Source organism: Pteropus vampyrus, unplaced genomic scaffold, assembly GCF_000151845.1.
Source record: "Pteropus vampyrus isolate Shadow unplaced genomic scaffold, Pvam_2.0 Scaffold87, whole genome shotgun sequence".
Lineage (NCBI taxonomy): Eukaryota > Metazoa > Chordata > Mammalia > Chiroptera > Pteropodidae > Pteropus > Pteropus vampyrus.
In genome coordinates, this window is record NW_011888868.1 from 1,239,300 (window position 1) to 1,263,315 (window position 24,016).

General features: G+C 45.0%; 1 protein-coding gene across 2 annotated transcripts in view; it reads right to left on the minus strand.

The window, feature by feature from the left end:
- Positions 1-287: 287 nt before the first annotated feature.
- The window catches only part of GYPC (glycophorin C (Gerbich blood group)), a 49,803-nt gene continuing 26,074 nt past the window's right edge, over positions 288-24,016 (minus strand). The window contains exons 2-3 of one of the 2 annotated variants that reach the window (XM_023532669.1): positions 2,387-2,515; positions 288-980 (exon numbers count right to left, since the gene is read on the minus strand). In XM_023532669.1, coding sequence (XP_023388437.1) covers positions 784-980; positions 2,387-2,515 — 326 coding nt within the window. In that variant the 3' untranslated portion in view covers positions 288-783. The remainder of the gene's footprint in view (positions 981-2,386; positions 2,516-24,016) is intronic. The other variant, XM_011363647.2, reaches the window with a different exon arrangement.

Here is a 24,016-nt window from a genome sequence, read left to right on the forward strand (position 1 = left end):
GTGGCTGGGACAACCTATTTCTAGAGGGACATTCCACCTTTACATTTGTTTCATGAAGCTGGTGCCTGTGTGGGGGGAAAATTGCTAGTCACTGGTCCCTCCCTCTCTTGGCGGGCCCAGGAGGCCTCAGTGTTGGGATCTGGCAATAGAGTCAGAAGTGGGCAATCCAGCCCCACGCATGCACACACACTATCAGAGACACACAGTCACATCAGTGAAAAGCCAGTCCTGGGAGGAGTTTATTCCTCCTGAGAGACAATTATAGTAGTGCTGTTTGACTCTGAGTACTCAGTTATGTTTCAGATTTATTTCCAATCACTTAGAGCTGGATCAACAAGAGACAAAGGTACCTTTAGCTCTGTCCCTTGCTATTCTTCCAAATGTCAAGGACTGACATTTGATGCCGTTGTCCCCAGTCAGCCTACTGATGACTCACTTTCTTGCTTCCCCTGCTCCCAGGCCCACCTGCACCATTCACACCCAGCAAATACTTTCATATCATACTGATGACAAACTGCACTGCCCAGGAGGACACTTTCTCCCTCTAGTAGAGCAAACATTGGCCTCCTGGATGGTTACTGAATCCTTGGGTCCCTGGGAGAGGCCTCTCTTGGCTTTACTCCTCTATTCCTCCCAGCTCCCTGGCCTGGCACCCGGTGTTCCCAGGACAAGTGCCTATCTTGGGCTGAGAAGGGTGCTCTCGCAGTCTGCTTGGTGGGGCAGGTGGCAGAGTGAAGTCATGGAGTCAGAGGAGGCTTTGGGGGTGATGAGGCCTGGTGTCCTTTAGATAAAGTACTCCTTTCTGCTGCTGTCACCGGTCTCTTGGAGGGACGGGTCACCCTGCAAGGCTGCGTCTGCACTCTCAGCGAACTCTGTGCCCTTGGCCTCATTGGTGTGGTAAGTGCCCTTGTGCCTGTACATGTAGTGTAGCATGAGAAGGAGGAGGCTGACCAGGACGAAGGCCACGGTGGTGATCACACCTGCAGGTAGGAAGAAATGCACAGCTCTTTTTGGAACTGGAGCAGGGTTTCAGGACACACAGGGGTGGTGCCAGGACAGACACGTTGCTACGACAAACACTAACCCCAGATGGCTGGCTCATTCCTACCGCTCTTCTCCCTGCCCTGTGTGTGCTCACCTCTCATCTGCACCCATCTGAGTTACCCCTTCTCTCCCCTCTTCTCTTCTCCCTCTCCTGCACTCAATACTTTGCAGACCAAGGCTGGAAGAGTCTCTCAGAATTTATCCCTCCTCGGGAGAAGGCGCTCAGTGCATTGAGCAAGACAGACCTCTGTGCATGATTTCTGTAATATAACTATGTGGGTTTGCCTAAAACTGAGGGGTTCAGCAGACCCAGAACTTCCACTTTTAAAACCCAGACAATACTTACAGAGTAATTTCCTGGGGCGTGGAACTTAAAGTGCTAAAACCAGAAAGATGCTAGAAAATTGGGCAGAGTTGGGTGCCCTATTCAGGGGGAAAGGCTAGGGTGATGGCCTGCGCCCGAGCTGGGGCCACCCGGGACAGTTGGGAGAAGTGTAGTTTCACTGCTCATGGCCCCAGCCCATCTCCCCTGTGGTCCTGGAAGGTGGGGTCTTCGAAGAGTCTGCAGAGGAGCAGGTGGTGGCCAAGCAAAAATATGGACGGAGGGGATCCTGGAGGATGTGTGTTAAGGGCATGGGGTGTGGGAAGCAGTCAGTCCTTCTTTCTGTTTGAAGTCAGAAAGGGTCGGGAGGTGAGGCTTGAGAGCTGGTCAGTAGGACCAGGTGATTCAGGGACTTGGGGTGACGGATGAAGAGGAAGGACTAGACAGTTTGAGTAGAGCTAATGGCCAGCCCTTGGAGGGGGCATTGTGAGCTTAGGTATAGCTTTGAAGCTACAGAGCAAGCCCATTGCCTTGACTTAGAATGTAGGTTTATTTGGGGGCTTTGGAGGCTTTTGGAGAATATGAAGAAGTTAAAAGTTTTCCCAAGTCTCACTTTTGAGGAACAATTTCATAAACTTCCTGCTGCTTTCAGGAGAGCACTTCTGTTTGAATGATGTTAATAATCTTGTCTATGAAGAAAAAGGGTTCAGTAGTCCAGTGAGCTGGAGAATGGAGAACACCAGCTTAAATAGAACTGAGCAGGAGTCTTTGAGGGCCTGCTTTTACTTATTTATATCTAATTATAAAGTACCTGAGCTGTTAATGAGCTGGGGAGACATGTGAATCTCAGGAGGAAACAGCAGCCTATACTCCCAAACCTAGCCATTCCTGAAGTATAGTTTGGGGTCACAATTGTGACCAGTGGGGCCAGTGCAGGGTTTAGAGTAAGGATGGAGAAGCATCACATTTCAAAACCTCCCCTGAGAGAAGGAAAGCACTGGCCATATCCTGTCCCCTTGCCTGAGTCTTCGGGTGGCTTCTTCCCTGGGCATTTCCTCTGACCCTCCTGGTTGCTTGAAGGGTCCCTGGACAGCTCACCTGCAATGATGGCGATGTCCATTGGGGTCCAGGCCATGCCGGTGTCAGACTCTATAAACAGAACAGAAGAGCCTAAGTTGAGAGAGGAAGTTCCCCTACACTAGCAGCATCTCAGCTGAACCTGCAGCGTCTGCTCACATGTGAGCAGCTTTATCAATGGGCCCAGAGTACACAGGAAACAGTGTGTTGCATGGATAGGCCTCTGGCCAGGGGTGTACAGAGCTGAGTCCAGGCTTTGCTTGGCCACTGGAGAGCACAGTGTGAACCATTGGTGGGGCCAGACACAGTTATGGCACCTCTGGGATTATGCAAGTGTGTGTGAGGATTGGGCTCCCTGCTGTATCCTTGACCGAGAGTGGTGCCTACACCTGGCAGATGCTCAATAGACACCTGAAGTGGCATGAAAGTGACCCCCACTGTTGTGTTTAGTGTCTATCACCATCTGTCTTTTGGGCCTCAGTTTTTCTCATGATAATGGTAAAACCAGACCATTTGTGGGGTGTCCACACATGTCAGATGTTAGTTTAGTTGCCTTCCATCTGTCGTATCACATGGTCTTCATAGCAATCCTATGACATAGATGGTATTATTAGCCCATTTCACAGGTAGAACACTGAGGCACAGAAAATGACATGCCTACAGTTGCACTGCTCATCCGGTTGTAGCCGAGACTGAGCCTGCACCCTCACTTCTGGGGTGCATTCTCTTTTTTCTCTTGAAGACCCTCCGGGAGGGCTCCCATCTGGAGGTCCCTCCTTGAGACCCCTCTCCAGGTCTGTGCATCCAATTCTCTGTGGGAAGGGACACCTGTGGCACTCTGAAAGTTACTGAAGGCATTTTTCTGAAGCTTAGTGGTCTGGCCAGAGGGCTAGGATCTCGAGTAGAGCAGGAATCTGCCCATTACCTTGAGCTGCTGCACAGTGTGTCTCCTCTCTCCTTTGGGAGATAAGTGATAGGAAGGGTTTATTAGACCATGGAAATATCAATGTTAACATGGAAATCTCATGTTCCCATTACAACAACTACACATATTAAAACAGAGAGGGCTACTTCATAATAGTAATCATTTCTGCTCAGATAATGACTTTAATTATAGTGCAAAAAGTTCATTCTCCCCAGCACAGCTGACAGATGACTCTTTCTGATAAAAAAGAGGCTGTTGGTACCAGGGGGCACAGTGGTAGGAGTGAAGCAGAGGCTCCAGGCTGGAAGACCTCACGGAGACCCAGGCTAGGGGTTCTGGGGCAAGCATGGAGCCTGGAGGTGAGAAGGATAAATAAGGCCTCAAGTCAGTGGAGAGAGAGAGCTGGCGCATACCAGGAGTTGAGGCAGTGGGAGGGAGACAGAGGAAGGAGGAGAGCTGAGCATTCAATGCTCTCCACAGTCATGAGACTTGAGGCAGTGGATGATGGACTCTGTGATCCAGGGCAGACAAGTGCAACATCATTTAGCATCTAACACATAGCAGGTAATAAATATTTACTAAAAGCATGATTGGAGGAATACATGCACACATGCAGGAATTAATGGACTCAGAGACTGCTGTTCTGGACTCTACTCAATCACTAAGAACCTCACAGTTCAGGAAGAAAGAATAGCACTTACTTAAGTTAGCATGGGTGGTTACACAAGCCCAAATACCCAGGATTCCATTAGGAATTTTCCAGGTGAAAAAGAGGCATTTTTTTTTTTTATGATCAGATCTGCATTTATTTACTAAAATTTATTTTCAGTTACAGTTGACATATATTATATATTTCAGGTGTATAACATAGACATTAGACATTTATATACCTTATGAAGTGATCACCTGGATAAGTCTGGTATCTTTCTGACACCAAACAGTTATTACAATATTATTGACTATATTCCCTATGCTGTATTTTACATCTCTGTGACTATTTTTATAATTGGCAATTTATACTTCTTAATCCCTTTCACCTTTTCACCCTTACCTCCAACTCCTGTCCCATCCTGTGTCGACCAATTTTTTTCCCTATATCTATGAGTTTATTTGTTTTGTTTGTTCATTTATTTTCCTTTTTAGATTCTGCATATAAGTAAAATCACATGGTATTTGTCTTTCTCTGTCTGACTTATTTCTCTTAGCATAATACCCTCTAGGTTGTAAATGATAAAATATCATTCTATTTTATGGTTGAGTAATATTCCATTGTATATATGTACCACCTTATCTTCATCCATTCATGTATAGATGGACACTTAGGTTGCTTCCATATGTTGGCTATTGTAAATAATGATGCAATGAACATAGGGGTGCATATGTCTTTTGAATTAGTGTTTCAGATTTCTTCAGATAAATACACAGAAGTGGAATTGCTGAATGATAAAGTAGCTCTATTTTTAACTTTTTGAGGAAACTCTGTACTGTTTTCCATAGAGGTTGTACTAATTTACAATCCCATTAACAGTGCACCAGAGTTCCCTTTTCTTCACATTCTCCACAACACTCGTTTGTTGATTTATTGATGACAGCCATTCTGATAGGTGTGAGGTAATATTTCATTGTGGTTTTAATTTGCTTTTACCTGATGATTAGTGATGTTGAGCATCTTTTCATATGTTTATTAGCCATTTGTATGACCTCTTTAAAGAAATGTCTATTCCATTCCTCTGCCAATTTTTTAATTGGATTGTTAATTTTATTGGTGTTAAGTTGTATATGTTCCTTATATGTTTTGGACATTAACCCCTTATTGGATGTATCATTGGCAAATATCTTCTCCCATTCAGTTGGTTGTCTTTTCGTTTTTTTGAGGTTGCTTTTGATGTGCAAAATCTTTTTAGTTTGATGTAGTCCCATTTGTTTATTTTTTTTCTTTTGTTACCCTTGCCTCAGGAAACATATCCAAAAAAATAGTACTAAGAGCACTGTCAAACAGTTTGCTACCTATGTTTTCTTCTAGGAGTTTTATGGTTTCAGGTTTTACATTTAAGTCTTTAAATCCATTTTGAGTTTATTCTTGTATATGATGTAAGATAATGTTCTAATTTCATTTCTTTGCATGTGACTGTCCAGTTTTCCCAACATTATTTATTGAAAAGACTGTCTTTACCCCATTGTATATTTGTCATAGATTAACTGACCATATAGGTGTGGGTTTATTTATGGTCTCTTCTGTTCCATTGATCTTTGTGTCTGTTTTCATGCCGGTGCCACGCTGTGTTGCTTACTATACCTTGTAGTATAGTTTGATATCAGTTAGCATGACATCTCCAACTTTGTTCTTCTTTCTCAATATTACTTGGCTATTTATGGTCTTTTGTGGTTCCATATAAATTTTGGATTATATGTTCTAGTTCTGTGAAAAATGTCATTGGCATTTTGATTGCATTTAATCTGTAGATTGCTTTGAGTAACTTGGATGTTTTAACAATATTAATTCTTCCTATCCATGAGCATGATATAACCTTCCATTTATTTGTATCTTCTTCTAGCTCTTATTTTAATGTCTTAATAGTTTTCTGAGTAATTTTACATCCTTGGTTAAATTTATTCATAGGTATTTTATTTTTTCATGCAATTGTAAATGGAATTTTCTTAATTTCTCTTTCCAATAGTTTATTTGTGTATAAAAATGCAAATGCTTTCTGAATATTAATTTTATATCCTGCTACTGAATTCATTTATCAGTCCTAATAGTTTTTTGGTGGATTCTTTAGAGTTTTCTATATATAATATCATGTTATCTATAAATAATGACAGTTTACTTTTTCTTTTCCAATTTGGATGCTTTTTATTTATCTTTCTTGCCTGATTGCTGTGGCTAGGCTTCTAATACTATGTTGAATAGAAGTGGTGAAAGTAGACATCTTTGTTTTAGTCCCAGTCTTTAAAAAAAAAGTTTTCAGCTTTTTGCCATTGCATATGATGTTAGCTGTGGGTTTGTCATATGTGGCCATTATTATGTTGAAGTATGTTCCCTCTATCACCACTTTGCTGACAGTGTTTATCATAAATGGATGTTGAATTTTGTCAAACATTTTTTTTGCTTTATTGATGTGATCATATGATTTATATCTTTCATTTTATTTATGTGGTGAATCATGTTAATTGATTTGCTGATATTGAACCAACTTTGCATCCCAGGAATAAATCTCACTTGATCATGGTGTATGATCTTTTTAATATATTGCTGAATTAGTTTTTTTAAGAATTTGTTGAGGATTTTTTCTCATATGTTCTTCAGAGTTATTGACCTATAATTTTCTCTTTTCAATATCTTTGTTTGGTTTTGGTATCAGGGTAAATCTGGCCTCATAAAATCAGTTTGGGAGCCTTCCCTCCACTTAAGTTATTTTGGATAGTTTGAGAAGGATAGCTATTAATTCTTCTTTGACTGTTTGGTAAAATTCACCTCTGAAGCCATCTGGTCCAGGAGTTTTGTTTGTTGAGAGTTTCTTGATTACCGATTTGATTCCATTAGTAGTTATCAGTCTGTTCAGATTTTGTTTCCTCCTGATTCAGTCTTAGAAGTTTGTATGTTTCTAGGAATTTATTTCTATTTCTCTCAGGTTGTCCAATTTGTTGGCATGAGTTGTTTGTAGTATTTTCTAATAATCCTTTGCATTTTGTGGTATCAGTTGTCGCGTCTCTTCATTTCTTATTTTGTTTAAATATTTTGTTTAAAATTGAAGGGACCCTATACCTAAACCTATGCAATGGCATACTGGAAGCACTCTGGCAGGCGGACCAGACTGGAGGCAGATGGGACCTGGGACCTTTGAGGGATCACCACTTGAGCCTCCCAACATGGCCTCCTCCAAGCTCAGGTCCACCAAGGGTTATGGTGGACAGAAAAGCTGCTCTCCATGCCCCAAACCCCTCTCTAATTTTTGCTCAAGTTGCACAATGTGATTGATTCTAGGGTAGTGATGCTTCAGCATGACCAGAACTGCCACATAGATCAGAATTGGCACAGAATCTCTGGCCTGTCTGGGAAGATGGGGATGATGTAAGATATCAGTTCTCAAAGTGTGGTCCCTGGAACAATAGCATTTCCTGGGAGCCTGTTAGAAATGCAAATTCTCAGGTTCTACCCCAGACCTACTGTATCAGCAATGCTGGGGCTGAAGCCTAGCAATCTATGGTAACAGGCCTCCAGGTGATTCTGATATATGCTCAGGGTTGAGAGATGCTGGTATAAGAGAAGCCGTCTCAGAAGGGAACTATCAGGATTGGCCCTTGAAGGATAAACAGGAGTTTGCTACACAGACAACAATGTGAACATTCCAGGCAGAGACACTCCAGTGCTCCCCTTTTCCTAGTTCTCAGTTTTCCCTCCGAATGTTTGCTCACCATCCAAGACACTGAAGTTCTATAGCCTGGATTTTGATATCTTGCCTTTGGAGATGGTGGGATAAGCACCCTCACTGGTTACATACCCTTGTGGTTTTTTAGCCAGCAGCAGTGATACTGGATATTTGGAAAGGCTATCAGGAATAAGCTCTGATCCCACCCAGGAAGTTGACAGGTTAGTGTGTGATTGAATTAGGAGCCTGGAATGGAAGTTAATCTCTGGCTGGGGTTGAAAAGTAAGTACGTGCTTGGGTAAATGATACTGAGCTCAGGAAATTGAGTGGGTGGCGGGGGTGGGTCAGTTGGCAGCCAAAGGGGGTATGTTTACAGCAGAGCAAGGTGTTATTTATGGTCAAATGTGGATGTGAGATGAGAATTAGGCAACTGTCTAGCCCGAGATTGGACAGACATGAGAGGCCTCAACATTTTTCGTAGAGACCCAAAATTACTCAGAAAACTATTAAGACATTAGCTCTCTTTAAGATTGCAATGCCCCTGGCACAAAAAAGCTCTACCAGTCTCAGAACCACATGGAGCTCATAGCTCCATGCCCAGCATTGCACTGTTTGCCTGGCACTGAATAACAGTTGTTGAATGTTACTTGAAAGCCTAGACCCTTCTAGAGAATTGAGAAGTCAAACTGTACCTTGCACTGTCCACATTATTGTGATGACAGCTTTGGTTCAAATCCTGGCTTGACCAATTAATAGCAATGTAATCAGCAAAATGTTTGCTAACTTTAGTTTCTGCATGAATAAAACAAGGATAACAGTATCCACCTTGTGGAAGGGATTAGAAATAATAAATATTATATATATAATGTAGACAATAACTACATGGCACATAGCTTGGAATAGGTGTTTACTAAGTTGTAGCCACTATTTTGATTCTGATTCTTCTTATTATTCCTTTTTGCATGTAATTCAATGCTGATCACCTAAGCGACCAATTGACAGATGCTGTGAGTCCATGCAGAGGATGGGCACTAGTTATGGGTTTCTAGCATTGTTTCTCAGCTGACTGAGAAACAATACCTGGGTGCCTAGTGTCTCTGTGTTCCCACATTGCTGCAGGAGAGTTTCCAAGAAACGAAGAGTGAGTCTTCAACCTTAGGGGCTTATGGTGTCTCTGGGAAATGTGACTGTGACATATGAGTTTTATTTAGGGCAGTGTTTGTCAAACAGTAAGTCCCAACTCACTGGTGGGTCTTAATGTGTGTGTGTGTGTGTGTGTGTGTGTGTGTGTGTGTGTGTGTGTGTCTGAGAGAGAGAGAGACAGGGAGAGAGAATGAGAGAATAGCTTAGAAAGTATCAGCAGTTTTTATACGCAGTCAGAGTACTGTTTGGTGGAGCTTTGATTTGTGCACACACTCCATAAGCATAGGGGCCTAAGTCACGATGTAAAGGGTCTTTCTTACTGAGGGTTGCACTCACCATCATGTTCAGGACTGTGATTTACAATAACACTATAAGAGGGAATAAACCGAATCCTTAGTTCTACAGTGTTTTGTTAAGGGAAGCCCAACGAAGAGATCAAACAATGAGCAGGCGGATGGAGAACAAAGCCCAGCTTCATGCAGAGAAAAGCTGATGTGGGTGATGGCAGTAAAGTGGCTAAGCTGTGCAACAACTCTAGGCTTCTGAACTTCCGATGTGGCCATCCAGCTGCGAGCCTCTCTACAAGGTCAGCTCCATGACCATATGGCTGAGTGCAGGGAAAACAGATGCCTCCCCTGAGATGGTGGATCCTGAGAGAGAGAGGAAAGGGAAGTGCTGTCCTGCTCTTTCACTCACCACTTCCTATAAGGGGCAGTGGGGATGCAGGCTGGCACAGTCTTGGAGGCCTTGGGGAAATGCCAGGTGTGGGAAGAACGTTCCTGGACTTTGGAAGTGATAGTACGTGTCCTGGGGGCAGAGGAGAAGAAAGAGCACTGCGTTTGTTCTCTGTACATTTAGTCGGTGAAGGCGCTGGCCATAGCTGCCACTTATGCTCCCTTATTTAATCCTACAGCAAGCCAACAAAAGGGAATGGGTTCTCCTTTCTTTAAGTTATAGATAGTAAAATGCATGCTCAAAGAGGTCAAGTAATTTGTTGAAATCTCACAGCCCTAAAGGGCAGTGCCTGTGTTTTAAACTGGGATTTCCTAGCACAAAACATCTGCTGCCAGGGCTGGGAATGGCTTTTCTCTGGTGCAATCTGCAGTTTGGCTGCAGTCCAATCCCTGCTGATGCTACAGGTCTGCAGGGTGGCTAGACGCCTGTCCTCTGGTCAAGGCAGCAGTCCCTGGGAGGCAGCAGGGCACATGGGTACTGCCCTCCATGTAGGCTGACAGCTTGGGCTCAGCTAACAGGATGCAGGAATTCAGCAGCAGCTGGATCCTGGAGGAGAGGGGCAGTGGTGTTTCTCAGATATTGACAGAGAGCAGTGGTCAAGTGCTGGCTCCAGGGACAAAAACTGACCCTCCTCTGTGGCCATGAAGACCCTCCCTTCTCCTTTGTTTGCAGATGAAGCCGTGCTTGGAAGTGCTCTTCTTTCTTGCAAGGCTCTACCTTCATACCTCCCACCCACAGCTAATGGCTTTTCCTTCTGCCTCAGGGGTGGTGGAGAGAGTGCACACATCCTGTTTCCCATCGCCCACATAATCCAGCAAAGTTGAGGAATTCAGGCATGGGGCAGAGGACTTGGAGGAGTGAGTTCCTCTAGTGGAGAGTGAGAATGGTTTCAGACTAGGAGGCCTGGGCATTCTGGAAAGAGGGAAATTATTCTATCCTTAAATCATGAAGGGAAACAGGTTTGTCATAGCATCCTTTGAGAGTTCATCACGACACGGTGTCCATGACAGCTGTGCAGTGGCAGCCACATCTATTGCTTGATGATTTGCCAAGCTTTGTGGTACTCACCGAGAGCATTCTAGTTCAAGGAACTTACAAATTTGCTCGGAAAAGTCACTTTACCAACTTCTCTCAGATGGAGATGCCTTGGGGTGAGTCTGATTTAGGTTCTGGAGGAGGACAGCTACTGGGACAGGGCCAGGAAGAGTTCTCGGCTCACATTAGAGTTTCTTGTTTCTGCTCTAGATTCTGGCTTCAAAGTCCTTATGCAAGTAAAATAGAAATAACTTGACATTTGAAGTTTATTAAATAGATTTTTTTTTGGTAGGAAAAAGGTCAAATACATTTACTTTTCTTTGATGGTTTGTTGTTATCATTCTTTAAAAGATGTAGCATTCAAGCTACAACTGGGAAAGAACTCAGGATATAAGTGCCCAAAGACATAAATGAACAGCTTATTATTATCCATCCATCCACTTCTCTTGTAAGCCATCAGTGCTGGCTGAGCAGTGAACACTTGCCTAACCCTAGACTCAAAGGGAAGTGAAGAGGATGGGGTTTTAACTCAGGAAGCTTATGACTTGGGTGAGAAGATGCGACATATTTATATGAAAGGGTTAAACCCTCTGTGTGATAAAGTATCAAAACGAGCAATACAGATGTATCTGGGATGATAGGGAAGACTCAACCATCAGCTCCAGTCCCAGGATTCCAAGATTCTGTGACAGTGAAGAAGCACATGATTCTGTTTGCTCGTTACTTCCTTCAGCAGGCTTTTTCCAGCACCTACTACATTCCAGCAATGTGCTCCTTAAAGCAAGGATCCTGACTTCAAGGAGCTTACTGTGTAGCAGACAGAGACAAGTGCATCTGTGGGTAAGTTCAGAAGGGGTAGTTCTCTTTTGTTCTCAGGAAAGGCTTCCTTGAAGAGGACAACCCCAGGCTGGCCTATTGAGAGCTGGAGTCTAGCAATGCCAACATGAGAACTGGGCACAGTGTTAAGCAAAGGACGTGAGGGAAAGTTCATGCTGGAGTGGTCAGCAGGGCTTCTGGGCCTACCTGCCATGATTCCTGGCCATCGTCTGTCAGGGGCTGGGCACCAGGCAATGGCTGGTTGTATGCTGGAGGACTTAACCTACTTGCATCTCCACCCTTCCTATCTGTGTAAAAAGCATGTGCACATTTACCTTGTTTGCAGACTGGATTCACAGGACAAAGTGGTACCTGGCCAGGCAAGGCCGATGTGAATTTGATCACCTTGGTCAGGATGTGCCTGCCAGTCTGAAAGTCAGTGATTGTCCTCACTGTCCCTGAGTATCACCTTATAAACAACTTCTCCATTCCCAGGGACACCAAAATGCTATGAAATGTAATGATGGTGCTCTGACACCCATAAAATGATCCAACTACATTTTCTTCCTCCAAGCCATGCTCCTGTCTTCCCGGCTGCTACAGTATCTGCTGCTACTGTATGAAACCAGGATGGATGTCTGGCAGGTCCTGAAGCCTTGGAGGCTGCAACACACTCACCACGTCAAAATACTGCATGGTGGTTAAAGTGCTGAGGCCTTCCAGGCCAGGAGGCAAGGAGACGTGGCCTCTCTACACCAGAGAAGAAAGCAATCCTGGCATCAGTAAACTGGAGAAGAGCAGAAACTCAACAATCAGAGCAGATCGTAGGCAATGTCTCTTCCATGTCTATACCCTGGATCCTTGCTTGGAAGTGTTTCACATTCAGGCATTTGTTTTGGAGGTGTGCTCACTGGAGGGGACTGGAAAGAAAGGTGAAGATGTCATGACTCACAATCCAGAGTATCTGATTCCAGAGTTTTTCCACCGATATCTCCCTGCTTTTGTCCCTAGTGTTTTTCTAACAGAGCCTTATTTGAACACAATGACCAGTCTGCCTCAGTTGAGCCATGGGGTCTAAGTAATAGGAAAGAATGCTTTGTCTACATTCTTGGGCCAGAGTACAAAAAAAAAAAAAAAAAAAGCATGACAACATTCATAAAAAAAAAAAAAAAAAAAAGCATGACAACATTCATAGGAAAGTGCTAAATTGTGGATAAGAAGAAAATAGATTAATATATTTACTATTGCTGAGTACAAAACACAAGGCCCTAAAGGAGCAAGGAATTAAATACCCTCAGGAGACTGATTAGTTTTCTCAAGTGGTGCTGTGTTCCACCTTTTCATCTTGAGGTGGGATTATACCTATAGTGTCAGATGGAATTTCTCAGGCAAGTTATCTCAACTCTGGAGACTCCTTTCCCTCATCTGCAAAATAGAGACAGTAAAACCCCAGCCTAATAGGGTTCCTGTGGGTTGACAGCTATAGCACTAGCTCTCAAACTTGAGTATGCATCAGAATTGCCTAGGGATTTGTTATACCACAGAACACCAAACCACTGTCCCCACTGCTCCAGATTCTGAGTCAGCAGGTCTGGGTGGGCCCAAGAATGTGCATTTCTAACATATTCCCAGGTGATACTGCTCATCCAGGAGTCCCCCTCTGGAGAACCACTGAACTTGTGACTGTAAGAGTGGCTACAGACTCCATAGCTCTGTTCAAGTGCTATTACACAGCACCCTTTTGTATAAACTAGGAGGCCTGGTACCCCCTCAGCAATGTAACTAAAAAGTGACAGTCACAGCTGCTCTCGCCACAACTCTGAGCTCAGTGTCTTTTCTTCAAGAGTCGGCTAATATAGTTGGAGAGCTGGCACAGTAAATTCTGAGTATTTGCCACTTCTGCCAACTCCCCTGCCTTTGTTGACCCCAGAATGATCTGGGTGAGAGGACAAGGAGCTTTGTGCCAGGGTCAGGTAGGAGCACATGCCCTCTGATCAATGACTGATCAAGGGCTGCAGTTGTCACTGGGCTATCATCTAAAAAACCCTAATGTTTCTCAATACCTAAGCTATGTAATGAGCTATGCTTGTTTATAGGAACTGAAAAAGATTTCCAACCACAAAGACCAAGATGGTGAAGGGGCATCGGAGCAAAGACGATGGTGTGCAAAAGGGCGGAGTACAACAGGAGAATAACCAGGCATGCCTAAGAGCTTAATCATTCCATGCCACAGCCTATAAATTCAGAAGCCTCCTCCCAGGTGGGAGGAAGGTGCCATTACAGCATTGACTCACATTTCTCTATTCCTTAATCAAAAAATTAAGTTTCTGCTCTGCTTTACTGAACTCAGTTTCCTTCTATTGGAGTGAATGGCACTGGGCAGAGAAAGACCTTGGTGTGGGTCCCTAACCCAGAAGAGTCAGTAGTAAATTTTGGTGACTATGGAAGGACTGTCCTTGGCCTGCTGGCATGACTCACTCCTCACACCCTGGGGTTTTGTCCAGCTCCTATGGGAAAAGCAGTGAACAGTGGCAGCTCGTCTCAGGCGAACTCTCCCATGTTCCTGAACAGCCTTGCGGGGTGCGTAAAGAGGGCCCATGGACAGAGAGGGACCATGGCAGTTCTGTCTGTTATCGAGCTGTCAGAATCATGCCGCTGACTATCATGATTAGGCAACTGTGGCTGCGTCGGGGGCACTTGTCTTCTGCCACTTCGTGAGGGTTTGCAACACATTGGTTCTACGAGTTGATTAAAAAATTACTTTTGCTTTAGCATCAGAAAGGATATAGGGCAAAGGAAGCCCTCATTGAGGTTCTAGATCCAGTCTGGACGGGACGAATTGAGGGAGGGGAGAAGCCCCTCCAGAGAGGAGAAAATCTCCAAGAGGAATTGACTCCATCCAGTGCAGATGAGTCAAGGAGGAAGAGAAGCTTCTTTTAAAATAATTCGTTCAGTCCAGTGGGGACAAATTAAGGAAAGGGATGCCTGACCCAAACAGGGAAGCATCAGGGATGCCTGACTACAAGTAAAAGGTAAGAACAATTAGTCAAAGAGTCTTTTGTTTCTTCCTGCTTGCCATTCTGGCATCTCCTTTGTGTCCAGTTTGTTCCTTTCCCTACAAATCAGGAGGGCTCTGGGAGGTCCTCTTCCTCCCAACAACACCTACTGAAAATACAGTTCTCTCTGATTGGAGAGACATCCTACCCAACGGACCAGGTAAGAACTCCTTGAGAGTCTCGTCTCTCACTAGTCCTTGTCTGGTGAAGGGCCAGTTACCTCATATTCACCAATCAGAGCCAAGGACTTTCTGACCAGATCTGTTCCCTAAAAGAGATTACCAGCAGAATATTAGGTTTAGAAATTGGGTGATTAAATCAAATTCAGCCTGAAATTATCCCTTCCTCCTTCCTCTGGGACACCTTATGCATGAAAGGCATTGACAGTGTTGACATGGCCTCAGACAAACTGGGAATCTCAAAAACAAGCATCTTTAATTCTGCAGTACACTATTGGGCAAATGTGTTTCCCTGAGAATCAAAAACTCCATTTCTAGTAATTGATCCTACAGAAAAAATCTGAAATGGAAACAAAAATTCATGCTCAAGAAAGTGTATTTGCAGTATGGTTTAAAGTGGAAAGTGAAAAAAGAGAACAATCTAAATGTTCCACGTTAGAGATTTGGTTATGTAAATTACGATACACCCATGTGATCAAATATTATACAGTTACTGAAGTGAAGTATGGGAATTCTTACTGACAAGAGTAAATGCTTACAGTATGATTTAGGGGAAAAGAATAGGACTGGTAAATGTAAATAATGTTAATTACTTTGAAAAGTTTTAGAAAAAGCAATGAAAGGAAATACATTTGAGATGTTGAGGTGGTGGCTTCTGGGTGGTGAATGGCGGTTATGGAGGCAGTGTTTTCCCTAAGGTACAGTTTTCCATACTTTCCAAACCATGTACAATAACACATGTGTCACTTTTAAGAACCAGGGGTGAGAGTGGGTCTTCAGAACTGGCTCCCAGAACTGACCTCAGGCTAGAAGTCTATGCAGGGCCCTCCCCTCCTGACTTGCCTGTCCTACCCTGCACCCCATGGGGTGTTTGTGTTCCTCTACAGTGTCTCCCACAAGCCACCTGGGCCATCACCAGACAGCAAGACTGTGGCCACATTCTCTGAGTGACCTGAGTCTTGTGTTCCCACACCCTTTTCATTTTTAACTGGTAAAGTGACTCTTTAAGTAGACATTTTGATCCCAGTCACGAAGTGTGCAGTGGGGAAAGAGCTGGTGCACTCAGTGATTAGAGCTCCTTCCTTGCTTCTTCATGGCTGCGCTTGTGGATGAGGGAGTTGGGCTGAGGCCTGACTTGAGAAGTCCTCACATAGACACTTGTTTCTGTAGGTGGAGGCTCTGGCCTCTCAGGGACCAGGTCTAAGGTGTGTGTTAGAAATCACAGGGCTGTTGGCCATACGTTTGCTTCTCTGGAGCTCTTTGAGGTCACCATGGAGTCCTGCTCAGGTGGCTTCTCCAGGATCCCCAGGTTCGAGCATCTTCCTACAGAAACTGGAAAGGTTTCCCTCACTTCCTAGACTGTCTGAGAGTCCTCTGGCCAGAATTCTCTGAGGGGAGGCCTCCACTATCCTTCTGATTTCAGTCTCAGGGGATAGAACCTTATGCACAGACTTAGTTTTTCCTCTTGGCCTCCCGTTTCTTCATCTCTTCCATCTCTTCCTTCTTTACCTGTTGCCAACTTCAATCTCTTCATCCTCATCCATGTAAGGGTTCAGAACTAGTCACTCCAAGATGTGCCTTTGTGCTATGCAGATTGTTTCTGAGCTAAGGGCAACTGAGACTGCAGGCTCAACAAAAACTTCTGCCTCATTAACTACCTGGAGGAATTTAAATTAGGGGCCTTGCCCATAATAAGAGATTATCAGAGGTACTCTTTTTTGACCTATCTATGGGGCAGAGCAAATTACTGAACACCTGCTCAGTAATTGCAATGATTTCCTCCCCTCTGAAGCCCAAGCTACCTTACCTCAGACTGTCGTATATATCTCTTTTTCCCTTTCTGTCTCTGAACCTCTCACGTATGTGATGCTTCTGACTCTCTCATGTATGTAGGGTTCCCATATATACATGTGTAATTAAATTTGTTTTTTTTCTCTTGTTAATTTGTTTCATATAGATTTAATTATTAGACCAACCTAAAGAACCTTGATGGGTAGAGAAAAGTTTCCTCTTCCCCTACATACATATCCTTTGCTTCTTCTTTTTCAACGTTTAATGAATTTCCTAACAATGATTTTGCCCTACACTTTTGGAATCTGTGTTTATTTCCATATTTATCAAGAAGTAGTTGGGTTTGCCCTCTTGAAGCAGTAACCTCTGGGTGTGCCCTACAGATTGGTGTACTAAGCCGGGTGGGCATCAGAGACCATAGGCTGGAAAGATTCTTATCCTCCTTGAAAGTCAACCATTGTAACTTCAAGATTGTTGGAATTGTACCTCAAGGTCACAGAATGTCTCCTCTTTTACAATCACAGGGGAGTAGAGAAGGGTTAGAGAGTCAAAATGATCTAAGTAACAGTGTAGTGAGCATGTGTTTATCAGTGGCTGGGATCATAGCAACTTTGAATTGGAAATGACCTTGAACACTCATCCTGGCCATCCTGGCCTGGTCCTTCCATTGCTCTACAGCCCCCTGACCACATCCTTCTACCATGTCCACAGCTTCCCTGAGATTATCAACCCAGCCCTTGATTCTAGCTCCTTCCAACCATGCTGGGTGGCTCTGTGCCCCCAGGACCCACCCCTTCATCTGGCCCTTGTCTTAGTTACATTATCTGTCTGCCAGAGCTCAACACACTGGCCTGGGGCAACCATCACTCACTGCTTTTCATGCTGCTTTTGAGGAAAATGTGATACAGATGGACTATAACAAGGCTTTGTTAGCAAGTTAATTTTGCACATCTCCTCACCAAGTTAAGTACATGAGTAGTCAAAGTGACTACTTGTTTACAATTTTATTTCCATCCTGGTCTCCTACAGTCATCCATATAGCAGAGAGGTGCTGAGATGAGCATGAGCAGAGAAGAGGGTTCTGTGGCAGGGAAGGCAGCTGAGGAAGAGGAAGAGGCCCTGTAATGGGGGCACAGTTTCTCTCCTCCCCTCACCACCATCAGAACTTGTTCTGTGTATCTGTCTCTGGCAAGGTGGGTAGATTCTATCACTTTCCAGTTCCTTCCAGGGAGAGAAAAGTCTAGTCAAAGCAAAACCTTTGATCTCACATCCATTTTATAGCTCCTAAGCAAAATAAGCTAGGCATAGAAAAACAAATGCTGCATGATTCCACTCATGTGAGAAATCTAGAATAATCAGTCATAGAATCAAAGATTGGGATGGTGGTGGTCAGGGGCTGGGGACAGGGGAGTTGATAATCAAAGGGCATGAAGTTTCAGTTAAGCAAGATGAATAAGCTCTAGGGATCTGCTGCTGTACAACATTGTACCTACAGTCAAATATAATGTATTGCACAAGTAAATATTTGTTAAAAGGATAGATCTCATGTTAAGTGTTCTCAGCACAATAAAATAAAAAAAAAAAAGAGCCCCCACACCAACTTGTGCTCAGCCCGCCTAGTAGGGGAAAGTGCCCTCCAAGCTAGCTCTCTTTTCCTCATCCCTCCCTCCTGGCCAGCTCTGAGCCACTCAGGGCCCCTCCTGAGCTGCAGTGGGAAGAGGATGCCAGGAAAAGGGGAAACTTCTTTCTACTTAACTGGTGGCATGGTTGTTTCATCTTGGCAGGAAGGCCTCCGGTGTGCAGTCCCTTTCTAAGGGCATAGTGGTGGCCACAGGGAAGAACTGGTGCAGGAATGCCCACCTTGCATAGTCCCTCAAACTGCTTGACTCCTCCCTGGCCCCCTGCCCAGCCTGGACAGGGATCTCTCAGTGCGGGTGCTCTAAAGATGGTTCACACAGGACTGCTCTGGGCCCAGCCCTGAACAACAGGGCCTGTTTAGAGTGTTCAGCTGCTGCCCTGACCCAGTCTCCTGGCACAGGCCTGTGAACCTACTACACACCTTCTCCCAGGAATTACTATCCTTGGTGGCCACACAAACAAGCACGCACCTGCTCCCGGCAGCCAGGATCCCTCGGGCACCAACCCCGATTGCTTTGGGGGCTCTCTCAGGTCCTTCTCACTTGGCTTGAGGTGAAGAGACTCAGAGCAACTTGGAGAGGCAGGAAAAATGCAGTATTGTCTTCTCTCACAACTGCCCTCAAGGATACCCTGGGTGGCATTTGTCTAGAGACAACAGCTTATGGCCAGTGCAGATTCAACTTAGGATGTGACTAGTGTATGTTTTGACTGTGAGGGTACTTATTACTCATTTCCCTCAGCTTTAAGTCTTTCATTGAATTCTTACAGTAGAAGAGACCCATTTCGCACTTTGTTTATACACAGAAATGCACATGTACACATGTGCACACACTCATACATCCACAGACAGACACACACTGGTGTCGTGCAGCCTTGGCAATGACCACCCTGGGCTGAAGCAAGTGCTTCTCTAAGGCCTAGCCTGGCACTCTTGGCAGGACTGTGAGTGTCTTGAGTCTGTGACTATTGTGTCACAGCATAGTGTCAAGTATGTTGCATGGTGGGCAAGACTCGGGTGTGATGGGAAGATACTTCTGTAAGGATCAGCTGAGCCTCTTAGTGAAATGTGGAGGTCCAGAAAGACTGTTTGACCTGGAGATGCGCTAGTGGTGCTTTCCCCAGTACTGAGTTCAGGGTAGGGAAGAGCATGGGGACCAAGAACCTGATTTCTCTAGCCTAAGATAGAACAGAGGCCAGTGTTATAAGGCTTTTCCTTGGGGGTGACCCTGAACATCTGGCTGCCTCTGAAGCTTTATCTGAAGAGAGTGTCACATCTCCCAGACTCCCCTGAAAGCAGGACCCTGCCCTCTGGGTTGTCTGTGTGGTTTTTGTTTGCTCTCCCATTCATACCCTGAGGCCTGGGCCACCCCTTTGGCCTCTACTTCCCAGTGACTTCTACTGCCTGAGGCTCTCTCTTTCCACTGAAACTCCTCTTTCCTGGTGTGGATAATGATGTAACTGCCACCATTTTGGGGCTCACTTTACAATTGCACGTATATTTTCAATTTTTCTCACAAGAATCATTGAGATGGATGTTGTAATGCCTTTTGCTTTATAGTTGAGGAAACTGAGGCCCAAATAGATTGGGTAACTTGCCCGAGGTCACACAGTGGTTATGGGTGGGATTCAAATGAGGTCTGATTCCAAAGCTCATTCCAGAATCATCCATGCAATAAAAGTTCACCAAGGGCCTATTGTGTTCCCATTTTAGAGCCTTAAGATCTAACAGTGCACAATGCAAAGCCTTGACCTCAGGGGCTTCCATTTTAGAGAAAAGAGTGGGCGACAGTGAGTCAAAAATGTGGATCCGTGAAGTAAGGCCAAATGGTGATAAATGCTATGAAGATATTAAGAAAAGAGAAGGAGAGAGAGGGCATGCTTTTTCAGAGAGGGTGTTCTGGAAGGCCTCTCAGAGGAGCTCCCTTCTGGACTGTATTATAGACTGTATTCTCCCCAGTCTCACATGTTGAAACCTAACCTCCAATGTGATGGAGTTAGGAGGCTAATGAGAGGTGATTAGGCTGAGGGTGGAGTCCTCATGAACGGATTGCTGACCTTATAAAAGAGACTTTAGAGAGCTTCCTCAACCCCTCCACATTAGGATACAATGAGAAGATGGCCATCTACACATCAGGAAGAGGCCTCTCACCAGGTACTGAATCTGCTGATGCTTTGATCTGAGACTTCTTAGCTTCCAGAGCTGTAAGAAATAAATGTTTGTCATTTAAGCCACCCGGACTACAGTATTCTGTTGCAGTAGCCCTAAAAGACTAATAGCGTCTGAAATAAGGGAGGGAATGAGCCCTGCGGATATCTGAAAGAAGAGTGTTCTGGGAAGACATCAGCCAGTAGGAAGGCCAGATTGGGGCAGGCTGGTGTTTAGGTGAGTCAGAAGAACATGTAGCCAGAGCACAGCAAACAAAGGGTAAAATGCTAACAGGTGCATATGAGCACGACGGGCTGGATGGTGTGGGCCTCTAGCCATAGTAAGAAGCAAGCTCTTACTCTGAGAGGGATGAGAGGCCAGGGATAATCTCCAGCAGGAGCTGTATGAACTGTAAGTTTGAGGAGCATCACTCTGGCTGCTCTGGGTAAAGATGGGAGATGATGGCCATGGTCCAGCAAAGTGCTTGAACTAGGACTGTGGTGGCGCCAGTGATGAGGAACAGTAAGACTGTGGATATACCTGAAATGTGGGGCCAACAAGATTTGCTGATGGATTAGATGTGAAATGTGCAATGAGAATTGTCAGATTTTGACTTGACCAAGATGGATGAGGTTGCTTGGGGGAAAAGGTCTGATGGGGGTGAAGATCACTGTTGGGTGCAGGACATGTCATGCTCAGGAACCTATTAGATGGGAAGCACAGGTGCAGTGTAACCCCCTGGACATAGGGTCTGGAGCTTAGGGGAGAAGTAGGGGCTGAAGACCTGGCCGAGAGGTCTCCAGCATCTTGATGGCTTTCACAGCCATGGGTGGGGACAAAATTCCGACAAGTGTGAATGGAGAAGACGAAGAGCAAGAGCTGAGCCCTGGGCCTTAGACAAGTAGGACCTGGAGAGTTAGAGGGCTGGGCATCTGAGACTGAGAAAAAGAAACAGTGAGCCAGAAGGAAACCAGGCAGAGCGGTGTCTGGGGGCCCATGCTGTGCACCCAGGGGGCACTGGGTGGCCCAGTCACAGACTTCCCACTATCCACGGCTGCCCTGTGCCCCTCAGGACCTCCGTGTGTGCCCTAGACTCCATCTCCTCTCACAGACTCATAAAGCTCACTACTGAGGTCTCTCCTCACTCCTGTACCAACAAATTGTCTCCCTCTGGAAGATCACCTAAAGAAAAACATCTCTTGATACTCTGTCTCCCTCCAACTCCTGTTCCTTTTCTCTACTCCCCTTTATAGCAAAACTCCTTTAAAAATGTCCATACTTGCTATTGTTTCAAATACTTCTCTTTCAGTGAAATAAGCTGAATTGAAGCCTTCCTTGGAATGCCAGTGCCTGGAGAGAAGAGAGTGAGAGAAGGAACTGGGCAGGGAAAGGTGGTGACTTGCTGGATAGTGCATTTGGGTTTGTGATCATGCCACCAACGTGGGGCCAGTCAGGATGAGTGTGTGTGAGTGTGTGCGTGTGTGAGTCGGGTGCATTTCCAGTTATAGTCAGCTGTTTGACTTCAGGTATACAGGAGGGAAGAGAGCTGTATTTATTTATCCAAGCCTGGGTCATTAGGAGAGAAGGAGAAATGGTTAAGAGAGGTCATCTATTCACTCAACTAAAAAAAACACCTGGAGATACAGCAAAAACAAAAGAGCTGAAAGTTTTGGTCCCCCTAGAATTTAAAATCTAGGGAAGGGATACAGACAATAAAAAGGAGAACTAAATAAGCTATGTAGTATGCTAGACAGTGCTAAGACAAATTAATGATGAAGAACAAAGGACAGGGACTGTGTGTAGGAGTTGCAGAGTCACGAAGAAGGCAGCATTTAATAAGACCCAAAGAAGGAAATGGAGGGAAGTATGTAGATGTCTGGGGAAGAGCATTCTGGACAGAGAGAAGAGTAAATGCAAAGGCCCTGGGGTAGGGGAGCAGCCCAGTGTATTTACAGAGCAAACAGAGGCCAGTATGGTAGAGTGAAGTGAGTATGGGTGAGGTGTAGAAGACACAGAGAATTAACGAAGACCATATCATGAGGGCTTTGAGTGCACCATCCGAGCTCAGTACTTACTCTGAGCTACAGAGGTGCCATGGGAAGGATTCTGAGCACATGTTGACAAGATTGCCCTGGCTGCTGTGCAGAGGAAGAAGACGAGCTGGGGGCTCATGGTAAAGTCCAGAGGAAAGAGAATGGACTTCAGTGGAAGAGATGGGAAATGTTAAGATTTGAATATATTTTCTAGGGATTGCTGACAGGTGTTGGGGACATATGAGGGACCATAATGTTGGACTCTGGAATCCAAGATGCACAGGGGAAGAAGTGAGGAAATGCAGGGTGGAAGACCATGGGAAGTGGTCAGGTCACTGAATCTGAGGTACCCCTGAGGAATTGCCAGAGTGGAGATGTGGAGTCAATGGGAGCATGAGCTAGAAATGCCAGAAGTGGTCAGAGAGCAGGATGGTTGAAATGAAGACTGTGGAAGTCACGGGTAACATCCTGTTCTAGTGAGTGACTGCAGGAATTGGTGGTTGGTGGCAAACGGAAGAACTGAGACAAGTTCACTGTATGTCTTGACAGCACAGGATGATGATGGAGGTAATATCTGAGAGAGAGAGAGAGAGATGGTACAGACGATGTCTCAAGAAGAACAACACAATCTGTGCTTTAGGAAGGAAGCTACTTTTAGGTGGAAGGAGTAACAAACACTGTCTTAGAAGTGGCCACCATCTCCACTCTGTGCCCAATGGTATCAGAGTATGGGAGGGGAATGGTCACCATCTCAGAGAGTCAGCAGTGTCCTCAGGGAGCCAGGCTTCCACCGCCAGCAGAGGGTGAAGGGTTTTCAGAGGATGCAGTAAGGTGGTTTGGCAACGTGGTCTGTGGTCCTTGTTGTCAGAGCTTTTAGGGGGCTGAGACTGGGTCATCTGGGGATGAGCTGAGCTATAAAAGGGAAGCCTGGGAATGGGAATGACTGGAAGGCTTGGGCGTCTAGGCATCCTTGGCCTTTGTGTGTCAGAGGCGTGGGGCACTCTCAGAGTCATCTGTGTGCGCTTCTCTTCCACATCACTTAGTCCCCAGAACAGATCCTCTGGTGAGTCAAGGCCTAAGGTCACTGCCATCGAGGCCACAAGGGGCCTGAGACCTAGAGTTGTCTGTTCTTCCCCACTGCCTTGCTGTCTGGGGGCATGCCAGCCATGTCTGACCAGATGGCTGTTGGTCCTTCTGCTAAAGATCTGGTCCAAGTTCCACTCCTGACATTTTAGAACCTCAGGACTCTCATAACCTTCATTTCAAGTATCCTTTAAATTGGTCTTTTGTCATTGTTTCTTGTGTATTGCTCAGCTGACTGGAAGGAAGCTCCTGGGAGGAGGAGGTGCTGCACTTGTTATAAAGACTCTGGACCTTTACAAATTCCTGCTTGGCCATGGAGTTAGGTCATGTCACTTCCTCTAAGAAGCCATCCCTAACTTGCACACAGGTCTGTGTGCTCCTTCCAATATTTCTGCAGGAGCAACAAGCTTTAGCTTTCTCACAATATTTTAGGCTTTGCAGGCCACATGTGTTCTCTGTTGCACATTATTCTCTGTTTAATTGTTTGTTTGTCTGTTTTTTTTTTTTTTACAACTCTTTAAAAATGTTAAAACCATTCTTAGCTAGTTGACTGTACCAAAACAGGCTGCAGGCTAGATTTAGTCTGCAGGCTGTAGTTTGCTGAATAACTTGTTCAATTTACC